The following is a 20,363-nucleotide window of genomic DNA, read 5'->3' on the forward strand; positions in this document are numbered from 1 at the left end:
GCATGGGGCACATATTGCCTTCAAGAAGAACTATTTAAATATTTAACACAAAGCTTGAAAAGATTATTCTATCTTCTGTTCCAACTTAATGCAAATTCAACTAGATAAAACGACCAATTGTATGTAGTCCTTGTCCTGCATATTTCTGATGTAAGTGTTACATGTTGTGTTTTAACATCACTACTGTGAGTTGACTATTTGTAGGGTTCATATCTGTCTACAGGTATGAATACCTGCTGCAACATATAATTTCCTGTACCTCAGCTATGTTTTTGTGAATAAATTGCCTTTATATTTATAGTAAATAAAAAATGTTTTAATTTGAATTCTAACGAGTGGCCTTCATGATGGTATTTACACTTGTGGTTTGTCATTGTTCAAAATCTATGGTTTATTCTTTCAGGTCCTCCTTTCTTTCACATTTCTCAACTATTAGTTATCTTTAGTCATAGTTTTGAGAAGTGGCGACCTCTGCTGGATGCCGAGTGTAGTGAATTGGCATATTTCCATCCTCCTTTTTGTGGCTGGTGTAAAGTCTTAGGGAACTGTTTTATGAATTTCGTGTGAAAAGCAATTTATCTCTTGAGTTGGTGTGTACAAATTAAGATTATGATAATATATAATTAATATATATTATTGAGAATGAAACCCATCAGAACGCTCATTCTGTCACTTTACGTCACTGTTAAGTCAGTTGTATGCAACATTTCACTGACATTTCCATGGCTATGACGGGACCAGGACAAAGCAAGATTTTGCTGTCTTTCATGTGGACAGTCTGCATTTTCTCAGGCCTGTTGACATATTAAAGTCGTATGGACTGAATGACATACTGTAGCTCTCTTTGTAGTCCTATATTTCTCTGGTAAGCATGGCACCATATGAATAGTTTTGTATGTTGCATTTATTTCCCTTAGACAAGTTGGACCACAACAACTGAGCAACTTGTGATATGATGAATATGTAAATGATGCATATAGCAGAGAAATTAAAATTAAATATCAAGTGTCCTTTTTAACTACTTTTTGAGTGAAAATAGCTTTATAACCATGTTATTCTCAGTGTCATATTTTTACACAATCCACTTTGACTTTTGACTCTGAAACAAGTAACATTAACTCTGAAAAGTTGACACTGGTTAAATTCAACTCTTTAAATGCTGAATTGACGCTGTTTTTTAAATTTAATTATATATATATATATATAACAGATTATGCAAACTTGATAATACTGTCCCTGTGTTGCTTTTTGCTTTTAATCTGTCAAATACCAGCAAATAATATTACTTTGCAATAATAATCATAAATGAACTTCACTTATATGGCGGTTTTCAAATGCGTGAGCAGCCCCACGCTGCAATCTTCTGATTGGGAGACGACAGACCCACCGAACAACAACAATTAAAAATTCTAACTTTATTTGTATTGTACTTTTCCAAACTGAGTTTATTCTTACACTTATTGTATGTTGCTAAACTGATTTCCAAATGTATTGTGTGTAGTGGCAGAGCCAGGGGATATGGCAGAGCCAGGGGATGGCCGGGGCCTCCTCATGTTAATGCTTTACTGTGGCAGGACAGCGTTTCCATAGTTTCCCACCACCTATATAAAAAAAACAACAATCTTTTCTTGTCTCTTTTTTTTTTTTTTTTTTTTTTTTTTTTTTCAAATCTGCATATTCCGCAAAATACTTTAAACATGTTTGTAGTGTTTATCTTTTATATAGACAATTGTTTTTGGGTGGGACACATTTTTGTGTTCTTTTGATAGTGTTTTATGTGCCACACATGTTTGATCCTGGCCACCCACTGACATCTTTCTGGCTCCGTTAGTATATATACTGTATATCCTTTCCTGACAACTTTAATACTATGTTCTGTTTTTACTCTCGTTTGTTTTCGTGTGTCACACGATTGTGCCCATTTCACCCACTGTGTGTAAACCTGATCTTGTTTTCTGTCGCATGTTTTGTCTTAAAGCCCCTGTGGCACGTGACGTGCAGCTCAATCAGACCTGCCAATGACTAATACATTTCAGGGAAACGGCCTAATTGATGTTGGATGAGCTCAGTATCATGTGATCCGGTCAGTTAAAACAGATTCTCGTTGACTTGCGTGAGAAAGCCACTCTCCAACCACGCCCATTTTAATATTATGGAATCGTAATCCTGTGACTTGGAGGAGGGGGCCGCATTGAAGGGAGGGGCAATAAATCAAGTTCGTAAAGTTTGCAGTAACACAACTAAACCAATCCAACAACCGAGTGTTAAAAGTAAGAATGGCTTGGGCACGTTGTGTACGCATAGAGCTTTGTTTTGAAAGGAGTTAACCGGAAGTAAAAAGTCATGTGGTCGTTAACTTGACTCAGCGTTAATTTCCATTCTCCATTTTGAAAGAAAAAAAAAAAAAAAGAAAACAATTCTTAAAGTGCTCGGTAGGGGCGTGAAGACAATAATCCAACGTCAACGGCACAAACATCGGAGAAAAACATCGGAGTTTAATTTTTAAGGTGTTTTTGTATGCGTCGAGTGTGAGAGGATTAAGGTTTTGTACCGTGTATAAAATGGGAAACTGCCACACCGTTGGACCGAACGAGGCCCTTGTGGTTTCAGGTAATGTGGACGTTTTTCCGACGGTTTGTTTCTGCAGCGAGCTGAAATATAATCATATTTACTCGAATATACTCCAACAGAGAGGAAACGTTGAAATATCGTGTTATAGTGAGCCCAAACCGCCGTTTTAACGTAGTAACGTGTAGTCGGGTGTTGCTCCTGACCCACCTACACAGCAGAGGAAAGCACACCCTTTTTATCCAGTTAAATCTCCTTAAACCTAGTTTGTATTTGTGAAGAAAATGCAAGTATTTAACACTGAGAGAAGGCACGAATGCCCAGCAACACTTATCCTTACTCCTAAAACTTTGTAATGAATCCAATTGTTTTCTTCAGCGTAATATTTCCTATTACCACTGTTATACCACATTTATTTCACAATCAGAACCAGGTCATCTTTGTTATTGGGCTTTTGTACTTAGTCAAACATGTATTTTGGAGCTCTCCTTAAACTGGTGCCGATTTAGTACAAAACGTTTAAAGTGACTGTATTTGTTTTTCGTGGTTTGATGGCTCTGCTGCAAAGTTAATTACATTACAAGGGAACGGCTCATTCAGCATCCTGCTTCCACTGTGGGTTGCATGAAGGGTTTATCCACTTAAATCTATGATATCTTTGGCTCAAAACACACAATGTTTTATAGTTTTTTTTTTTCTCAGCCACCTTCTCTTCATGGCAAGGTTTTGAGCCCATCTCATTTCTTCATTCAAAACCATCTCTTGTAGTAAAATATCAACAAATCTGTGTCAGATCTCTGGTATAAAACCTCACACCACACAGTGTGTTATGAATTTGTCATATATGATAGTACGGAGAAAAGAAAAGAGAAAAGCGGAGGTCCTAAGACAGAACCCTGTGGAACTCCATGTTTAACTTTAGGCTGATCTGAAGAGACATCATTAAGATGAACAAAGTGGAACCTGTCTGATAAATATGATTGAAACCGGTCCCGTGCCTTTAATCCTGATGATACCATAGTATCATCCAGTCTCAGGATGTTCTGATCAATAGTATCAAAGTTTGTACATAAACGGTCAAGTAGCTGACTTGCAACCACTTTTTCCAGGATTTTAGAAATAAAGGGAAGGTTGTATATTGGCCTGGAAGTTGTTAAAACACCTGGATCAAGGGTGGGCTCTTTAAGAAAAGGTTTAATAACAGACAGGAGCGGGAAGTGTGTTTTCCATGTGGCTGTGTGTTTCTATTGATCTGATGTATCTTTGGTTGACCTCCTTCAGCCCATGTGACTGTTTGAAAACCTTCCTGTACTTTAATGCTGCGGTCTGGTACTGTTGAGCAGTAAGAATATTCCCTTGGCGCTACAGTAACTTGAGCTGTAAGCTCTGTTTCCTGTATAAATCCACTTGCTATGAGCTCGAGGCCGAGTACGACGGCTTTGGGATTTTCCACTGTGTACAAACTTTTAAGAGCGTGTCAGTCGTCACATAGTGCAGTGTAGATTGAGACCAGAAGTGAGTGGGCGTGCATACAAAATACCAAGACCAGTTCATTCCTCTGTGAATAAACCAAATGCTCAATGTAAATACAGGTGCAGCTTTCTGCCACGCTATGACAAAGGTCAATTGTGAAACAATACCTAAATATTGTCTTGCTTTGAGTTAAACATTTCAGGTGTGATGGGCTTTTTTTCTTTTAGTCATTCATTGACTTGTGTCCACCCCCCCACCCCCCCACCCCTCCTCTGTGCACTGAATTCTTTTAGGAATCTCAGTTATGCTGCTGCTAAATCCGTGGGGCTAAAATAGTGTGTTGTATTTCCAGAGAGGTGAGCTGAGGATTGAGGTTGATTTCTATCGTAAAAACCAGTCACACCCACATTCCTTCCTTAAAAAAAAAAGCACATGTATTAATTTGATTATCATCTGAATGAGCAGGCTTCAATTAAAATTTCCTGGTATATCAGCAAAACTCCAGTTTTAAAGAGTGTGGTGATGAATGTGTTGCTGACACAGCTGCCTTGTTGCTGTTGCTTGACTGACTCGCTTAGAAGACCAACATGGCCTGTATGTACATTTCAATCTTATGCGTTGCTCAATTTTCCAGGATACGCCGTGAGTTATTCCTGGTTTGCACAATAAAAAGCTACTGTTTCCTGTGACATTCAATCGCAGGAAATGTCTTTCTCTGTGTGACGTAGATGTTCGAGAAAACATGTTAGAAAGTGACATTTCCAATCTGGAGATGGTATAACACAGTTGTAGATGTCCTGTCGGGTTGTGACGGTGTGTCCTCCCTAAAGGGGCGGCGGGTCGCAGGTTTGGGAGTGTGCATTAGTAAAGATAGTCCAGCTGCCCCGCCTCTTCTTCATGTCTGTCAACAAGTGGCAGCTGGGAATGTCACACCAAACTCTACACATTAAACTCTGAGCCTGGGACTAGTGACGGAGGTCGCTGTGTCGCATGACCAAACTCACCCTCATCTAGAAACCCCTCACCTTTAGCAACCAAAGTCTTGTCAGTATAAATTGTAGTTTGAAGTGTAATTTCATTTAAAAAAAAAAAAACAACAACTTTGAAATAAGACAATTCTGCCCTGAAGCACGTTGACATGGAAGCTAAATACATTAAATGAATGGGTTGTATTTTTTACCACATCACCGACAAGTCTGATAAACCACCTGCACCTGCAATGTTGGTGATGAAGAAAACCAGAACCAGAGTGGATATATGTGGTTAAAATATATATATATATACTGTTTATCTATTTGATTTGGAAAGAAAAAAAACCTGTTTAGAGTGGAAATGTGACATTGAATGTTCAATCAAAGCTGAAATGTCAGAGAAAACGGATGTGAACTGATGGGAGATGTGGTTTTAAAACATGGTGCAATGCACTCTGAAGTGCACATGATCATCCTGCAGAGAAACCCTTTCAAAGGGCGTGAAGACCAAGTCACTGTGAGAAACATGTTCACTGCCGTGGCTCCAATATAGAACTTGACTGTTGGATTACAAGTGAGGTTACATGGAGTGGCAGCACGGTGAGGGAGACAGGCACTGAACCAAAGAAGAGGCTGGAAAACACAATCTGCTGCTGGAAATGTGATTTTACTACCCTCCTATGTCTCATCCAGGAAATGCTATAATTCAAAGACAAGCATTTCTGGGATGTTTTGAACACAAAATCACAGTTTTCTGTTTTTGTTTCATTTCAAAGGCCTGTTGTTTTCCACTTAGACTTGTTTGGAAGAGGCTGTGAGCCAGTAAATTGAAAAGTCTATAACACAAACACTTAGTGGCTGCTGTAATGAGCCGGCTAATTGCATTTCTTGCCATGTGACATCCGTTTGGTCTGTGCTCCTCTGAAGGTGGCTGCTGTGGATCAGACTCCAAGACGTATGTAGTGGGAGGCTGGTCCTGGGCCTGGTGGCTCATCTCTGACATCCAGAGGTAAGACCTGTCTGCTTCGGCTTCAACCCCAAACAAATGCCCACAAACGTTGTTAGAAAACTTGTAAGAAGAAAAATGAAAGACAAAGTGCTTAAATATCTTGGAAAGGCAGACAATCTTGAAATTATCTTGTTTTAAGTTCTGTTTTTGAAGAAACAAGATTTATTTTAGATTTCAGACATTTTTCAAGCTGAGGTGTCATTTGCATAAGATAGATAATTGTTTTTAGCATTTGTGGCTTATTCTTATTCTAAGACACCAAGCTTGAGAAAACTGGTAAAATAAAGCTTAAGATAACTCTTCCCTGCTAATTTTAAGATCTCATCTTATTTCAAGAAGTCTTACCAAGACAACTGTCACTTGTTCTATTGTCAGATTATTTAACCTTATTTAAAGGTAAAATGATCTTGAAATAAGAACTTGAGCTCGCTTTATAGTGGGCACAGTTCTTTTCATATATGTTTGTATTATTAAAATAAATGGTCATGATTTGGTTTTATGTTACATTTATGTGCCAAACATCAAAGGCAACTATCTATTACAGCTAAATGTGAGGACATTGAAATTATCCTAGATTTTTACATTTTTAACCCTTCTACTCTGTTGGAGAAATGTGGATAACCTCCTTTAGTATGTAAGTACATGGTTCTTAAAGTTTGTTTAACAAAGTTATTTGAACTGAACTTTTCCGTATGTATGAAACAAATTCTTCTCATGAGTTTCCTTGTCTGACATCCACATAGTTTTATGATATCTATATAGTTTTGTGTGGCAGAGATTCATTGTCCAAAAGTTCATTCAGGCATGAATCATCACATGATCCTGTGTTTTATGTTGAAATCACATTTACATTGTTTAAATGTACTAAGTATACGCACACCCTGGAAATGTTTCTTACGCAATAATGTCAAAAGCGCCTAAATATCGTATTTAATTCTGCTTACAGAAACTGATATTTACTTGGAAGTGTTTTGGAAAAATTAACAGTTTGTATTTAATGATTAACATTTTTAGAAACAAAAAATGTCGTGTTTTATCAAGACTGTTAGAAGATTAAGATTTAAACCTTTAACATTTAGAGTTTTTTTGTTTCAGTTAATAAATAATTGTATAGATTTGGCTTCACAGACACGTTGGAAAGGTTCACTGTCCAGATCAAATGATGTGTAACTAATTAAGTTTTGGTTTTTTTCCTAAACTAAAATGCAAGTCATGGTTTTCTGTTTCTTACTCTTTCTACCAGAGTGTGTAAACACAGCGACTCAGCAGTGTCTGCTGTTTTTAACTTAAGCCCCAAATAACCAGCTTCACTGATTACTCTGGAAAGACAAACAGACGCTGCGCAATAACAGCAAAGAGTACAAACAGATTTACTAAACTAATGGAACGTTGTCGTGCGCCGAAAGCACGTCTTAAATTGCTGAAGCAAATTTTAAAAAACTGAAATGAAGATTTTGAGTTTGTATATTATTTTCTTAGTCTGCCACACTTTTTATCCTTTTTCAGTGTCTTAATATAAACCTGTAATCTAAACCTGTGATCTAACTAAACTAACTTTCAAAGATAAACTGACATTTTTTCTTGTGAGTTTTTGTTTTGTATTTAAATAATCTGTTTGTTTTGCTTCTTCTTTATTTCTACTTTGCCAACTTGCTTTGCTCTGTCTGGTATTGATCTCAGCCCTGGGTTTTCTTGTTTGCGCTGCTCAATCCACGCTGCTCCTTATCTCGAGTTGCCAGGAAACATATTGCTAGGCCTTGGCAACCAAAAGAAAACGTTGCCACCTGTCTGGATTTATCTCCATGTAAAGGGACGGTGCCCCAGTAATCCCTTCACATCTATAGTTACTCTTTTTGGAAGCATCTTGGCTGCTTCCTTGGATGATCAGAACATGAAAAAGACTCTCCAGAGTAATGACCACATCTACTAAAAGCCCCGTGTGCACGAACCAAGGGCTGCACAGCCTTATAAAAGCAGGGGGGGGGGGGTGTTGCGGTGTCCTGTTCGTGATGCAGTAATCACGTTAATGTCCAGGCCTGTGACTCATTGATCCAGTAGAGGAGGCGGAGTTTTGAACCAGAGAGTCTCCTGTTCCAAGTCTTCCTGTCTGCAGCCTGTGTCTTCGCCTGTAAAACTGTGACATGAACAACAAGGCCTCCAGCGCTGCCCCGTGTCTTTTGTCACTGCTGAAATTCAATCCTTTACTAGCAGTGCAGCACTGAGGCGACACCATGACTGTTTAGTAGAGAACATTCTTTATGTAATCTCCATGCTAATGTATCTTGGAGAGCCTCCAGGATCAAGAATCCTGTCGACAATGATCTATAGCTTTTTGTCACTAATCATTTAACGGTGAGATTAGCTGTGACGATGCTGTTTTTCTGAGGAATGTCGCCATTGACACAACACACATTAAACAAACGGCGGAGCAGCGAGAGAAGAAGGTCAGGTTGTGTCCTTTGCCCCCTGTCTTCCTTCTTCCTTTTGACCTTGGTTACTGACATTCCTAACAGCTGTTGTCCAACTTACTGTTCTGCCTCTGCTATTCCCGCTGCCTGCCCGCCTGCGTAGAATGTCTCTGGAGGTTATGACCATCCTCTGTCGCTGTGAGAATATCGAAACCTCGGAGGGTGTTCCCCTGGATGTGACAGGGGTGGCTCAGGTAATGCATTCAAGACCCCACCCGAGAAAAAATAAATTAAAAAAACGCAAAAGAAAATGCAGTGGCCGGCGCTCCGAACCAAAGGACGACAAAGCAAAATGGTTGAAACTACAAGCTAACCGTGTCTGTGTGTGCTCTCATCTTCATTTCTTTTTCTCCTTGCAGTCTCACAGGGAGGCAAACAGCTGACACTAACTTGGCTTCACCTTAAAAACTGAGCTCTGAGTCACCTTTTGCAACGGGGTTACTAAATGAAAGCTTTCACTGTGTCCAAAAAAGAGAAGTTGGGGGCCCTAATGCTAAAGAAAATGTATTTTATTTGACGATTATCCAATTAAAAATGAGTTGAAGGCTCAAAGACATTTGAGGTGTGGGTAGCATTTAATTTTTGCTCCGTTGTTGGTGATCTGGAGTCCTTGGGTGAATGGTTTCACTTTGTCTTGTTTTTTTTTCCCCCTTCTGTTCTGTTCATTCCCTTCATTTCCTTCCCCTGTGAACATGTCAATTTTTATTTTATATTTTTCCACATTCTTCACAGGATAACGCTTGAGATTATGACCCTGCAGCCCAAGTGTGAGGATGTAGAGACAGCGGAGGGTGTAGCTATTACTGTCACTGGGGTGGCTCAGGTAAATCACCACACTTTTCTAGGAATGCCAGTTCAGACTCCACTAACCCAACCTTCCCCCTTCCTTTCTTTGGCATCAGCCCATAATCACTGAGGTGAGGTGGTTTCATTCAGAGGGCTCAAGTTTCCCATCTCTTCCTGTGTTTCTCCTGAATGTACCAAGGTCCGTCTTTCCAAAGCTGTTGGATCAAACTGGTGTCTGCATGATTTATTGTCGGATCTGGGCGGAGTACCGACTGTCTTATCAGACCGAACTGCTGGAGGACTAACAGTAGCACTGTGTCACAACCTTCTCATTCTTTTCAGTGAGACTGCGGAATTTTATCAGCTCAGTTGGTGACGTCTGTTGACTCCAAAGTATTTTTGCGGGTTTGCTTTGATTGTGTTGCTGCTGGTACTTACAGCAGCATCCAAACACCGCACAAACCCTGTGTATTGTTGACACAGTGATACTGAGTCTTGGTCCGAGTTCGATCGAAACGGTGTCCGATCGACACCGTTTCGATCGAACTCGGATATATATCCGAGATATATATCAATCACTTAGTTTTAATTGGTTTTTTTTTTATTATTTTGTTTGTTGAACCAGTTTAAGAACAGGCATGATTTATATGAAATGTCATTTTTTTGGGGGGGCCGAATTTGTAATTAAATAATGCAGATGATGACTGAATCTAAATTTCCCTCCACTGACTACAGCTTGGAGACAAAGCAAATGTTTATCACAGTAAAGCGTCTCATCTGTGAAGATTCAAGGTTGCATCAGAAAAACTCAGTAAATTAAGCTGGTCACAAATGTAAAGGACTGCTTCAGTCTAGACCAGGGGTTTAAAACCCATTCTGTTTGAGGGCCCACATAGCACTCAATTTATCTTGAGTCGGCCCGATGAGCAACTTACAATATTTAAATTAAAATGAAGTGCCGTTTTTAACAATGCCTCCCAATGCAATGTACAAATACCATTTATGTGAATCACATTTTCTCTTTGAATTTTGTTGCTTCAAAGAATGCAACAAATGACTTTCCTTTGGTAAAAGCCCGTCACTTTTAACTCTCGACAAAACAGGATTTCTGCAGCACTCAGTCTGCATGTTTTCACATTTACGGTCTCTGTTGGCCACCGATCTCGGTGTTGTCAGCCATACTGAGCAAATAAATAGGAAACTTGTCGTCGTGTGTTCTGGATTAGATCATCTTTTGAATCAATTCTGGCCTGTGGGCTGAGTGTTTGACACTCCTGTTGTAAGCTATAAACAAAACTTATAATGCAGCAGCATGCATAGGAGTAATACATAATGGTGTCTCAAGTTTGTTGAAAGTAACTCCATAGTTTTTCCAGTCCAAAGTCAACAAAACCTGATTGGATGAAAGTAGCAGTCTGTCTGGTTGATTATTAAACTAAAGAGAAAATCCACCATAAAATTAACGATTCCCTGATTATCTGTATTAATTCATCTGATAAGTGGAACCATATTGTTTTGAAGTCAGCTCCAGAGGAATGAAGCCACTCAGAAGAATTCACAAATATTTGACCATCATATATGTCATACATGCGTAAAAGCTAATAACATAGGTGTCGAGCTCGTGTTTGGTATTGATGCACCACCGCCATGAAGTCGGTCCAGTGACCTCATAGATTTTCTATTGGGTCATTGGACTCTAAACTTTCTAATTACATGACAAAAACAAAAACTAATTAAGACAGAAAAGTGTAATTGACAACTCACTGAGTGTTTACTCGCCACTTGCTGACTGTGAGTCTTCGAATAATCCAAATCACATGTTGGTGCCCTGAGAGGGAGTTCACAAAACTATTTATTCAAACAGCCGCACAAAGAGACAACTACCAGAAATTACCGCAGAATTATTGTTTTTTCCCCCCGAGGCAAGTGACCTTAAACAGCATTTCTTTTATGCGTTGGCGCAGATAAGATGTTTTTGCAAACTGGTTTGTCAGCTTCTATTACAAACGGGCTAAACCCAGTAAAGCATTGAGCTTCCTGTGACATACTGAGTTGTGCCGACTAAGCAGATGAGTGTGTAACTTGGATGAGTGTGTAACGGCAAGTCTTGTCGCTACAATACCGGATTCTAATTCTATAGCTTATGAATACAAAAGGTTTACACTGTTCATGTGTAGGAAGCAAAACATTCTAAAGTAAATACATAAATAAAGCCGCCATGGAGGTAAACAGAAGTCAGTTGGTCCATCAAAGTCGTGTTGAGAAGAAGCTGTTGATGGTGAAAACATTTGACCTGCAGCAAACCACCTGCTCTCTGTCACCGTTTCTATTTTATAAATATATCCCTACCAATTAACCTTTACAATGAATATCTTGGTAAACTCTGTAGTAGCACTTGAACTAAAGTAAGTAAAATACTGTGAGGGATACAATCTATTGTATGCAGTTCATCATTATGTGTCAGTGATAACGTCCAAGTTTAATATAGTTTAATCAAAACCCAGAAGAAACTGTTGTTGGAAAGTAGAAGTTTAAATTGAGTTCACTCTCAGTACTGAGACTTCAGTGACCAACAAATGTCTCATCTCGTGAAAAGTCTAAAAAAGGTATTTAGGGGTTTTTTTGTGGTGGATTTTCTCATTAACATGTTACATGATCCTCGACTGTTTCATGCATTTCCATTTCAGATGAGTTCATCCTATTCATTTCCCTTTTTTTTTTTTTTTTTTTTTGTATCTGCATGCCAGCATTTGTTCTTGCCTTTGAGAGATGTGCCTCATTATCAGTTCTCTATTTTGACCGCAGTCGTGCAGAGTTCCTCTCCTCTGTTTTTTCCTACATGCATGCTGACAATGAGCCCACTGTCTGGAGCTAAACTACCCCTCACTTTCACACAGTGCCCTTCCCAGAAAGCCTCGTCGTGGCCCCTGTTTGATTGGTCCAAACCTAAATCAAAGCCATTGTGGAGCATGTGTCCCATGGCAACAGGAGTTGTGTGTCCTTAAGTGCAAGAGATATAAATATTGGGGGTAGAGTGAAGGCTTTAAGGAAACTCTACATTGCTTGAATTAAAGGAAAACTAGAACAGATATTGAATCTGGTATATTAACTTTATCTATGTATATATGGGACGGGGTAGTGGACCGAGAGTTAAAGCCAAGAAGACCTCTTTAAAAAGTGCTATTCCAGCCTCAGCCATGGCATGGCTCCCCCTGCTGTCTGTTGGAGTTGGCCTGTGTTTGGTTCGTCTGGCTTGCAGCCTTTTCCTGTTTTCAGACGAGTGTTTCATCGGAATGACAACCATCTTTCCTGATTTGTCTTTATTTTCTCTCCTGGTATGAGTGCATGTTGTTCAAGTAAACCATGTGCAGACCTTCGCCTAAGGACCCAGCTCACTCTCTCTTTTCCTTTACAGCTCCAGTGGACAGCTCCAATTCCCAAAGCCTTCTTAACCCCTTTTAATTATTATTGACAATTCTAAGGGAGCTTTTTCTTTCTTTTTCTTTTTTCCTTTTGTGCCGACAGTCCATGTCTTGTAAACCTCAGGTCATGATAGCTCAGTTTTAACGTTGTATCTCCACTTGGTTTTTCTCCCTCTTTGATTCACTCAAATTTCAATTTCATTTTTGACCATTTTTGCTCTCAACTGGACTCTTGCAAAGAGAAAATCGATGCCAGCCCCTTCTACAATGTAATGTGATCTAGTACAACTGCAATAGAGTAATCACACACAGCTTTGTTGAGCTGTGTGTGATTACTCTCCTTGATGAATGGTTGTTGTTTTCTATATTTTAACATATGAGAGGTAGATTCTTAAACTCTAAAAAATAACGTTCCCTTCACCCATTGTTGACCTCCTGCGCCCTGCAACCATGAATTGCAGATGGATAGATAGTTAAATTAAAAACCCTTCTGATTATCTCAACAACAAACTGAATGTCATTACTTTTTTAAAGGCAAATGTGTTGTACTGGATCACATTAGATATTACGAAAGTGCTTAATGAAGTGGCTGGTCAGTGTATTTTTACATTATAGATGTGACTTGTCATCATAAACTTATTGAATACATTTGAAGTGAAATACATTTTTTTCAATAATTATTGATCACCAGAACACAACAACGGATCATGAATATTGTTGTGACGTTATCATGTCATCATTTAATGCATAGTGTAAGACATCTCGAGAGCTGAGTACAAAAATGTTTATGATGACTCAGCCAATTTTGATTGAATTTAGAATTTCTGCTTTGCCAGTAATTCTATATGTAACGCTTCATTAACACACATGTGGTAACTGTAAATAAGAATATGTTAGATTCTATGTCATGTTGCATTACCAGAGGTTTGGCACACATATTCCAGACACTGCAAAATGTAGATTTGTCAATAACGCTGTGCAACTTTTGTAAAGCATTTCAAAGTTCATTTTATCTGAAACTACAAATGATAAAGTCGATTTTCAGAAGTATTCTGTTTTGGTATTGCTGGTATTTAGTTTTACAGTACAGAATGATACTTTAAGAAAATTAGGTGGCTGATACCACAAAGCTGATGTGTGCCACGCCTCTGTGTGTGTGTGTGTGTGTGTGTGTGTGTGTGTGTGTGTGTGTGTGTGTGTGTGTGTGTGTGTGTGTGTGTGTGTGTGTGTGTGTGTGTGTGTGTGTGTGTGTGTGTGTGTGTGTGTGTGTGTCCTTTGTATTTGTGGCGGTGCTGTGTTTGTACTTGTGACTGTGTGTTCAGCTGACGATCCCTGTTTATGTTGGCGCCAGGTGAAGGTGATGACAGAAGACGAGCTGCTGGGTTATGCCTGTGAGCAGTTCCTGGGGAAGTCGGTCATTGAGATCAAGAGCGTCATCCTGCAGACCCTCGAGGGCCACCTGCGCGCCATCCTGGGTGGGTTTATTGTCTAAGTGGACAGGAGAGGATATCAGAAGCCGGTTGATTTGAACTTTTCTTCTCCGAGTTTCCACTGTGATCACCGTTGTGATGTCTCGATCGCTCTATCATATGACGTTGAATGTTTCAGGCACCCTGACTGTGGAGCAGATTTACCAAGACAGAGACAAGTTTGCCACGCTGGTGCGAGAAGTGGCGGCGCCCGATGTGGGCCGAATGGGCATAGAGATCCTCAGCTTTACCATCAAAGTATGAAACACAGTAGACCTACTGCACTACACTCTGACATAGTCTTAATGACCATTCCTATCCTGATGCTGGTGGTATTTTGCGTCATTTCACACTGCGCCTCAATCGTCATTGTTCCTCCTGACAGGATGTGTATGATAAAGTGGAGTACCTGAGCTCACTGGGTAAAACTCAGACAGCTGCGGTACAGAGGGATGCGGACATCGGAGTGGCGGAGGCAGAGAGAGACGCTGGCATCAGGGTAAGAGGAGCTTTACGAGGCAATTAAAACCACATGCAGCCTCAGTTAGATGACATCCATTGTTCCACAGCTAATTTGTGTAATGACTTCAGGACGCCAACAAAATGCTCCTCGTCCATTTCTCCTTTACAGGAAGCCGAGTGTAAGAAAGAAATGATGGACATCAAGTTTGTTGCGGACACGAAAATGGCCGACTCCAAACGAGAGCTGGAGATGCAGAAGGCTTCATTCAATCAAGAAGTGAACACGAAGGTATCAGGCTAAATACGAATCTCTTGTGTGAATGTACGTCGGCATGGACGTCTGTTTTTGTAAAACATTGTGCTGCTTCTCTAGAAAGCGGAGGCGCAGTTGGCTTACGAGCTGCAGGCGGCAAAAGAGCAGCAGAAGATCCGTCTGGAGGAGATTGAGATCGAGGTGGTGCAGAGGAAGAAACAGATCACCATTGAAGAGAAGGAGATCGACCGCACAGAGAAGGAGCTGATTGCCACCGTGAAGAGGCCGGCGGAGGCCGAAGCTTACAAGATGCAGCAGCTCGCTGAAGGACATAAGTGAGTTCATCGCAAACCGCAGGAAATCCCTCTCACTGTTGCCTGCACAGGACGGACTGTCATTGTGTTTAAAGTGGTTCTAGAGTTTGTTGAATATTTAACACCCAATTCCTGGAGGAGAAGCCACTTTCAGCAGAGAACCAGATTGAAAGATTCAGGGAGAAAACTGCAGGAATGTATTGAAAAGGATTGAAGAAGAAGCGAGAAGATGGATGAATGGAAGTGCGAAAGAGTTAAATAGTTGTAAAGAAAGATGCATTATTGTACAAAGAATCCTTTAAAGACGGATGATTCACTCCTCTATTTCTATTCTAAACACACAAATTACAGCAGATAACTGTTTTTATCCAACAAAACTTCCTGATGCTATAGAAGTATGTTTACATTAGTACTGAATTGTTGCCACAAATTTACTTTTTGAATTTGTAATTTAAAGTTATACATACAAAAATGAGGTCTGTGAATACAGCGGTGATCCCCTAAACAAAGGTTTCTGATTGAGACTCGTTGTGACGGTTGTCTGTCTCGACCGCAGGATAAAGAAGGTGCTGACCGCTCAGGCCGAGGCCGACAGGATCCGCTATATTGGAGAGGCCGAGGCCGGCTCCATCGAAGCTATAGGGAAAGCCGAGGCCGAGAAGATGAGGCTGAAGGCCGAAGCCTACCAGCAGTACGGCGAGGCCGCCAAGACGGCTCTGGTCCTGGAGGCGCTGCCCAAGGTCTGGCACTGATGGCTTTAATGAAAATAAATAAAAATCAATGTTGTACGGTGTGTGTGGTTTAACGGTTTACTCTGCTCTTTCAGATTGCCAGTAAGATCGCCGCGCCGCTGTCCAGGACCAACGAGATCGTCATCCTGAGTGGAGAGAACAGCCGCGTGACCGGAGAGGTGAACCGTTTATTAGCTGAGCTCCCCGTCTCCGTCAACGCCCTCACCGGAGTGGATCTGACCAAGGTGGGCGTGGCACGGTTCTTAACAAGCGTCTTATTATAATCATCAGACATCTCACCTTGTGTTCTGGACTGTTGGTGTTTCAAATGAGCTAAAAAAAAGAATAACAGCTTAGTAACTGCTGATCATCCATGAAGCGTTAGTGCAACACATGACCACAGGGCTCTTAGACTGTGCACAAACACCCACCAACACTCAACAACTGAAATCTGGACAGTTTGAGGTGGAGTAAAATGGAGAATTTAACCTCCCACACATTAACAAAGTAGTGAAAACTGAAGCTCCTATTGTGTCAACAGCCAACCTGTTTGCTAACATGGTCGCCATAGCAACCTAATAAGGTGATGAGATGTTGGTGGGATCTGTTTTGAGCTTGCTCAGCTGCTCATGGCTTCATGTTTTGTAGCCCGAAGAGGAAGCAGGAGCAGTTTGATCTGGTCACATTTTGATTTTACAAAACAATCTCGTGAGTCTGGATAAGCTTGGATGGTGTTTTTAATAGTTTATAACTGACTGTCATCGTTAGTGATTCACCGTTATTCTCCTCTAACATTGTAGGGATATCAAATACCTGCATTGTATTCCCCCACATTTGAGTTTCAGAGTAGTGTGAAATGTGAGTGAATGTGTGATTGTAACGTACACGGAGGAGATGAACTGCGGTGCTGATTGTTGTGGTTGTGTCCTCTGATCCGCAGATCCCTCTGCTCCAGAAGATGACCAGCTCACAGTGCCAAGCAGCCGTGTAATCCATCAGGCCGGAGACTCCTCACTCTTTCAATGTCTATCTGCCTCAAGCATGAAAACAGTTACTTCAGCCTTTGACCCCTTATGCAACTGCCTTTGACCACAAACAATTGACACCAACCAAGAGGTTTTTTTTTTGTTTTTTTTAAATATTTTTAAGAAGTTTTTAATTTTCTACAGGAAGTGTTTCTGGGGCCTTTCTTCTCAAGGACCAGACTGTACAAATCTTTTGTTCTTAGAAACTACTTGTTGTTGTACTGCACTAGTTAGTCAGGATTATATGCTGTAGCTCTGTTCAGTCTCCAAAGCAGCTGCAGATGTCAGAGTAACGAGGGAACGAAATAATCCAGAAATATTAAGGACAGAGCTGAGTATTGGACTCCAGAGCTGTTGCTTTCCCATCCGGGGCTTTTGACATTTTTTTTTAAATTCTTTTTTTAACCCTTTTAAACAAACCCGAGCTCTTCATTAGTCATTTAGTGAAGTCGCTCACAGCAGACTGAAATCATTCATTAAATTCTTACTCTCTGTCCTCCTTTAGTTCCCCCTGAACTAAAGGATAATCAACTGTTATTGTTCAGGCTGATTCAATCTGTACTCACTGTGATTCTAAATGTTACATCAGTGATGTGTGGATCACTTGTAGGATTATCTTTACCTCTGTCTGTCATGTCTCCTCGTTCTGATGTGCAGTGCCTGTTCATCACTCAAGTGCCCAAACCTTATAGGACCGCGGTTTGGCTTCAGGTGTGTGTGTGTGTGTGTGTGTGTGTGTGTGTGTGTGTGTGTGTGTGTGTGTGTGTGTGTGTGTGTGTGTGTGTGTGTGTGTGTGTGTGTGTGTGTGTGTGTGTGTGTGTGTGTGTGTGTGTCCGTGTGTGTGTGTCTGTGTGTGTGTGTGTGTGTGTGTGTGTGTGTGTCCCTGTTATAGAAAGACAATGTTTAATTGTGGCTCCTGGCTCTAACATCTGCTTACACTAACAGTAGCGCTTCACTTCAGACACGTTTTAACACGTTAGACAGCTACGCAAACTAACACAAGCCATACGTAGAGAAGATTAGCCTTAATATAGACCCTGGATGCTCGCCAGGCCTGCTGAACACTATTGTATTACCTCAAGTAGCACATGGTGGAAGTTCGAGGTCTGAGCTTTAGGTCATTTTGTCACTCCTCTCTTTCCTGCATCTTTCTCTGACACCGTTATTAAAATGTCCACACCTGCCGCTTGTGTCCGTAGCTGTGACGAAGCAGTAGGTCAGTTTTACGTTCAGTTGCGATGGAAAACAGACACGTGATGAGGTTGGAAACACCGTCAGTGGTGTTTGTGCTCAGGTGGTTCCCGGTCGGGTGAATGTGTCGTGAAGCGTGCGATTCGGTGAACGTAAACTGCTGTGAGGTCAATTATCTACACGCGGTTAGAGTTTGAGATGAAACACGACTGCCTCAAAGCTTCAAACTTAGTAAAGTTAAAAAAAAAAAAAAAAGTTGTCACTGGCAAGGTTATTTTAATTCTACACAAATCCAAACCTTGGACAGTTCACGTTTCAACCTCTAGGGGGCAGAATGTGAACAGATTTGAGCCTTTTCTTGATGCTTCTTTTAGCAGGTTTTTTTTTTCTTTTAATATATCATCCTCTGTTGGTTTGAGCTTTTCTTACACATTGTAAAGTTTCTGATCCACCACATTGTGAATTATTATAAACCACTCAGACATCTGTGACTTTTTATGTTTTTATTCCATGTTGCCACATTTTTTTTTTTTTCCTGTAAAATAAAACTGACTTGTTCCTGTTCCTGACACGTTCTGTTTGTTCCCGGTTTGCCATGAATGTGATCTGAACGTGTTGGTATCTTAAAAAGATCACCTGATAGTAAACAGGAGTGAAATCATTTGAATGAAGTGATTGTGGACAAAATTTCATTCGCACCCACAAAATGACTGACAGCTTCTACCACTTCTACTCTAATGCTTCTAGTTCGAAAAGTAGATTTGTGTCCACAGTGCCTTTATTAAACAAAAAGGATATTCATGCTTGGATGTGCAGATTATGGACTGTATTCATAATCTCTGGGATGTTTGATTGTGGATTTACTGTAGGATGAAGAACCCAGTCTAGGTCATGTGAAATCGATGAATATATAACTGTTTAACTGTAAATGTTTCCTCGTTCTGTTTTTGTTCGATGTAAAACAAAACCTGTAAGGGAAGCCACACAGCTACTTATATACAGCCTATATATATTTACATTGTAAAAGATTTTAGGAAGCTTTATGGGATTCCTTTGGAATCTGGACCATCGTCTTTTTTCTTTTTTTTTGGTGCCAAAGTGTTTTCATTTCTATTCACTTTGTGTTACTTTCAAGAGGAGAATGACCAAACGTAGACCCATGCCTTAACTCTCATCTCCATTTCAAACACCCCCTGTCTCTCATTGATGATAATCTGTAAGCTTTCCTAGAGGGATATTGTGAGTTTATCTTGTGGCTTTCATGTAACACTTCGCCTGGGGAAGAACTGATCCAGTCTGGCATGTCGAGCATGTGTTCACATTATTCTGTGTCCTGTGTGCCGCCCTCTAATAAAAGTTATACCACTTCCTGTAAGCCTCTGTCTGTCTGTGGAATTAGAGCAGCTTCTTGCCGAGATCGTGGAACGCTGCTTCAGAACATAAAAGGTTTCCAAAGTGATAGGTTTTAAAGAACGCTCCAGTGCTGTGGATGTATGAGGCCTTCGCTCTGGAGCTGCTTGTGACCACAGAGATGTGTCCTTATGGACGGCAGCTGTAACGTGTCTCACACACGTGTGTGTGTGATAGGGGACACTAGATGATGCAATGGATGGTAAAATAGAAAACTTTAGCTCGCCTAACAGCCAACAGTTCCCTGGTTACTACAGATAAAGCCAAAAAGAGAGCATTCTCCATTTTTCTTTTTACGAGAACTTATCTGTGAGAGCAAACGTCAAGGGAAGCAGATAATGATAAAAAAAAACAAAAAAAACTGGAGGCACACCAAACCCCTCCCATGCTGATAATCCCACCTCCATCTTTATCTGTGCCCACAGGAGGAACTCTCACACCCAGAACCAGAGCCAACACCCTGACTGGGGTGTGCTTTAAAAGTGTCGCCATGGCAACCGCCTTACCCATGTCCCACCCAGACCTGATGCAGAAGAGCATGTCACCTCCCAGCTTCATCACTGGATCTTTGATAAGGGGGGGGGGGGGGGTGTAAGAAGCTCGGCAGTTGTTCCTGCTGTAGGTGTGCACGCTGCACATAACTGTGATGAATGAATTTGACCTTAAAATAGCGGTGCAGCGAATACGTGAGCGCACTGTGAATATTTCTGTATTAATGACTCGGTGTTGGAGCAGGTGCAGTCGTCAGTGCGGCTTCACCTGATAAAGAAGACGCCCCACTGTGTGTTCTTGTGTCTTGCTCACCACTTCA

At 40.7% G+C, this 20,363-nt stretch overlaps 1 protein-coding gene across 2 annotated transcripts; it reads left to right on the forward strand.

Moving 5' to 3' along the window:
* The first annotated feature begins 2,384 nt into the window (after positions 1 to 2,384).
* Positions 2,385 to 19,517, forward strand: LOC308121951 (flotillin-2a). Of its 2 annotated transcripts, none has more exons than XM_080483501.1 (11): positions 2,385 to 2,610; positions 5,940 to 6,021; positions 9,222 to 9,312; positions 14,049 to 14,172; positions 14,306 to 14,424; positions 14,552 to 14,665; positions 14,798 to 14,917; positions 15,002 to 15,216; positions 15,752 to 15,935; positions 16,022 to 16,171; positions 16,867 to 19,517. In XM_080483501.1, exons 1-11 carry the CDS (start codon positions 2,562 to 2,564, stop codon positions 16,915 to 16,917), a joined length of 1,299 nt encoding a protein of 432 aa, XP_080339627.1. In that variant the 5' UTR covers positions 2,385 to 2,561; the 3' UTR covers positions 16,918 to 19,517. The 2 variants fall into 2 exon arrangements, with proteins under 2 accessions (XP_080339627.1, XP_080339628.1); XM_080483502.1 differs by lacking the exon at positions 9,222 to 9,312 and adding an exon at positions 8,593 to 8,683 and having other exon boundaries at positions 2,390 to 2,610; positions 16,867 to 18,448.
* The last annotated feature ends 846 nt before the right edge of the window (positions 19,518 to 20,363 follow it).

This window comes from Lipophrys pholis, assembly GCF_963383615.2.
Source record: "Lipophrys pholis genome assembly, chromosome: 16".
NCBI lineage: Eukaryota > Metazoa > Chordata > Actinopteri > Blenniiformes > Blenniidae > Lipophrys > Lipophrys pholis.

Bases quoted from the DNA above. Each gene is read 5' to 3' on its own strand.
- LOC308121951 (XM_080483501.1), top strand. From the start codon at position 2,562: ATGGGAAACTGCCACACCGTTGGACCGAACGAGGCCCTTGTGGTTTCA. The intron at 6,022-9,221 runs GTAAGACCTGTC...CATTCTTCACAG, and splicing joins CTCATCTCTGACATCCAGAG to GATAACGCTTGAGATTATGA. The intron at 9,313-14,048 runs GTAAATCACCAC...TGTTGGCGCCAG, and splicing joins CTGTCACTGGGGTGGCTCAG to GTGAAGGTGATGACAGAAGA.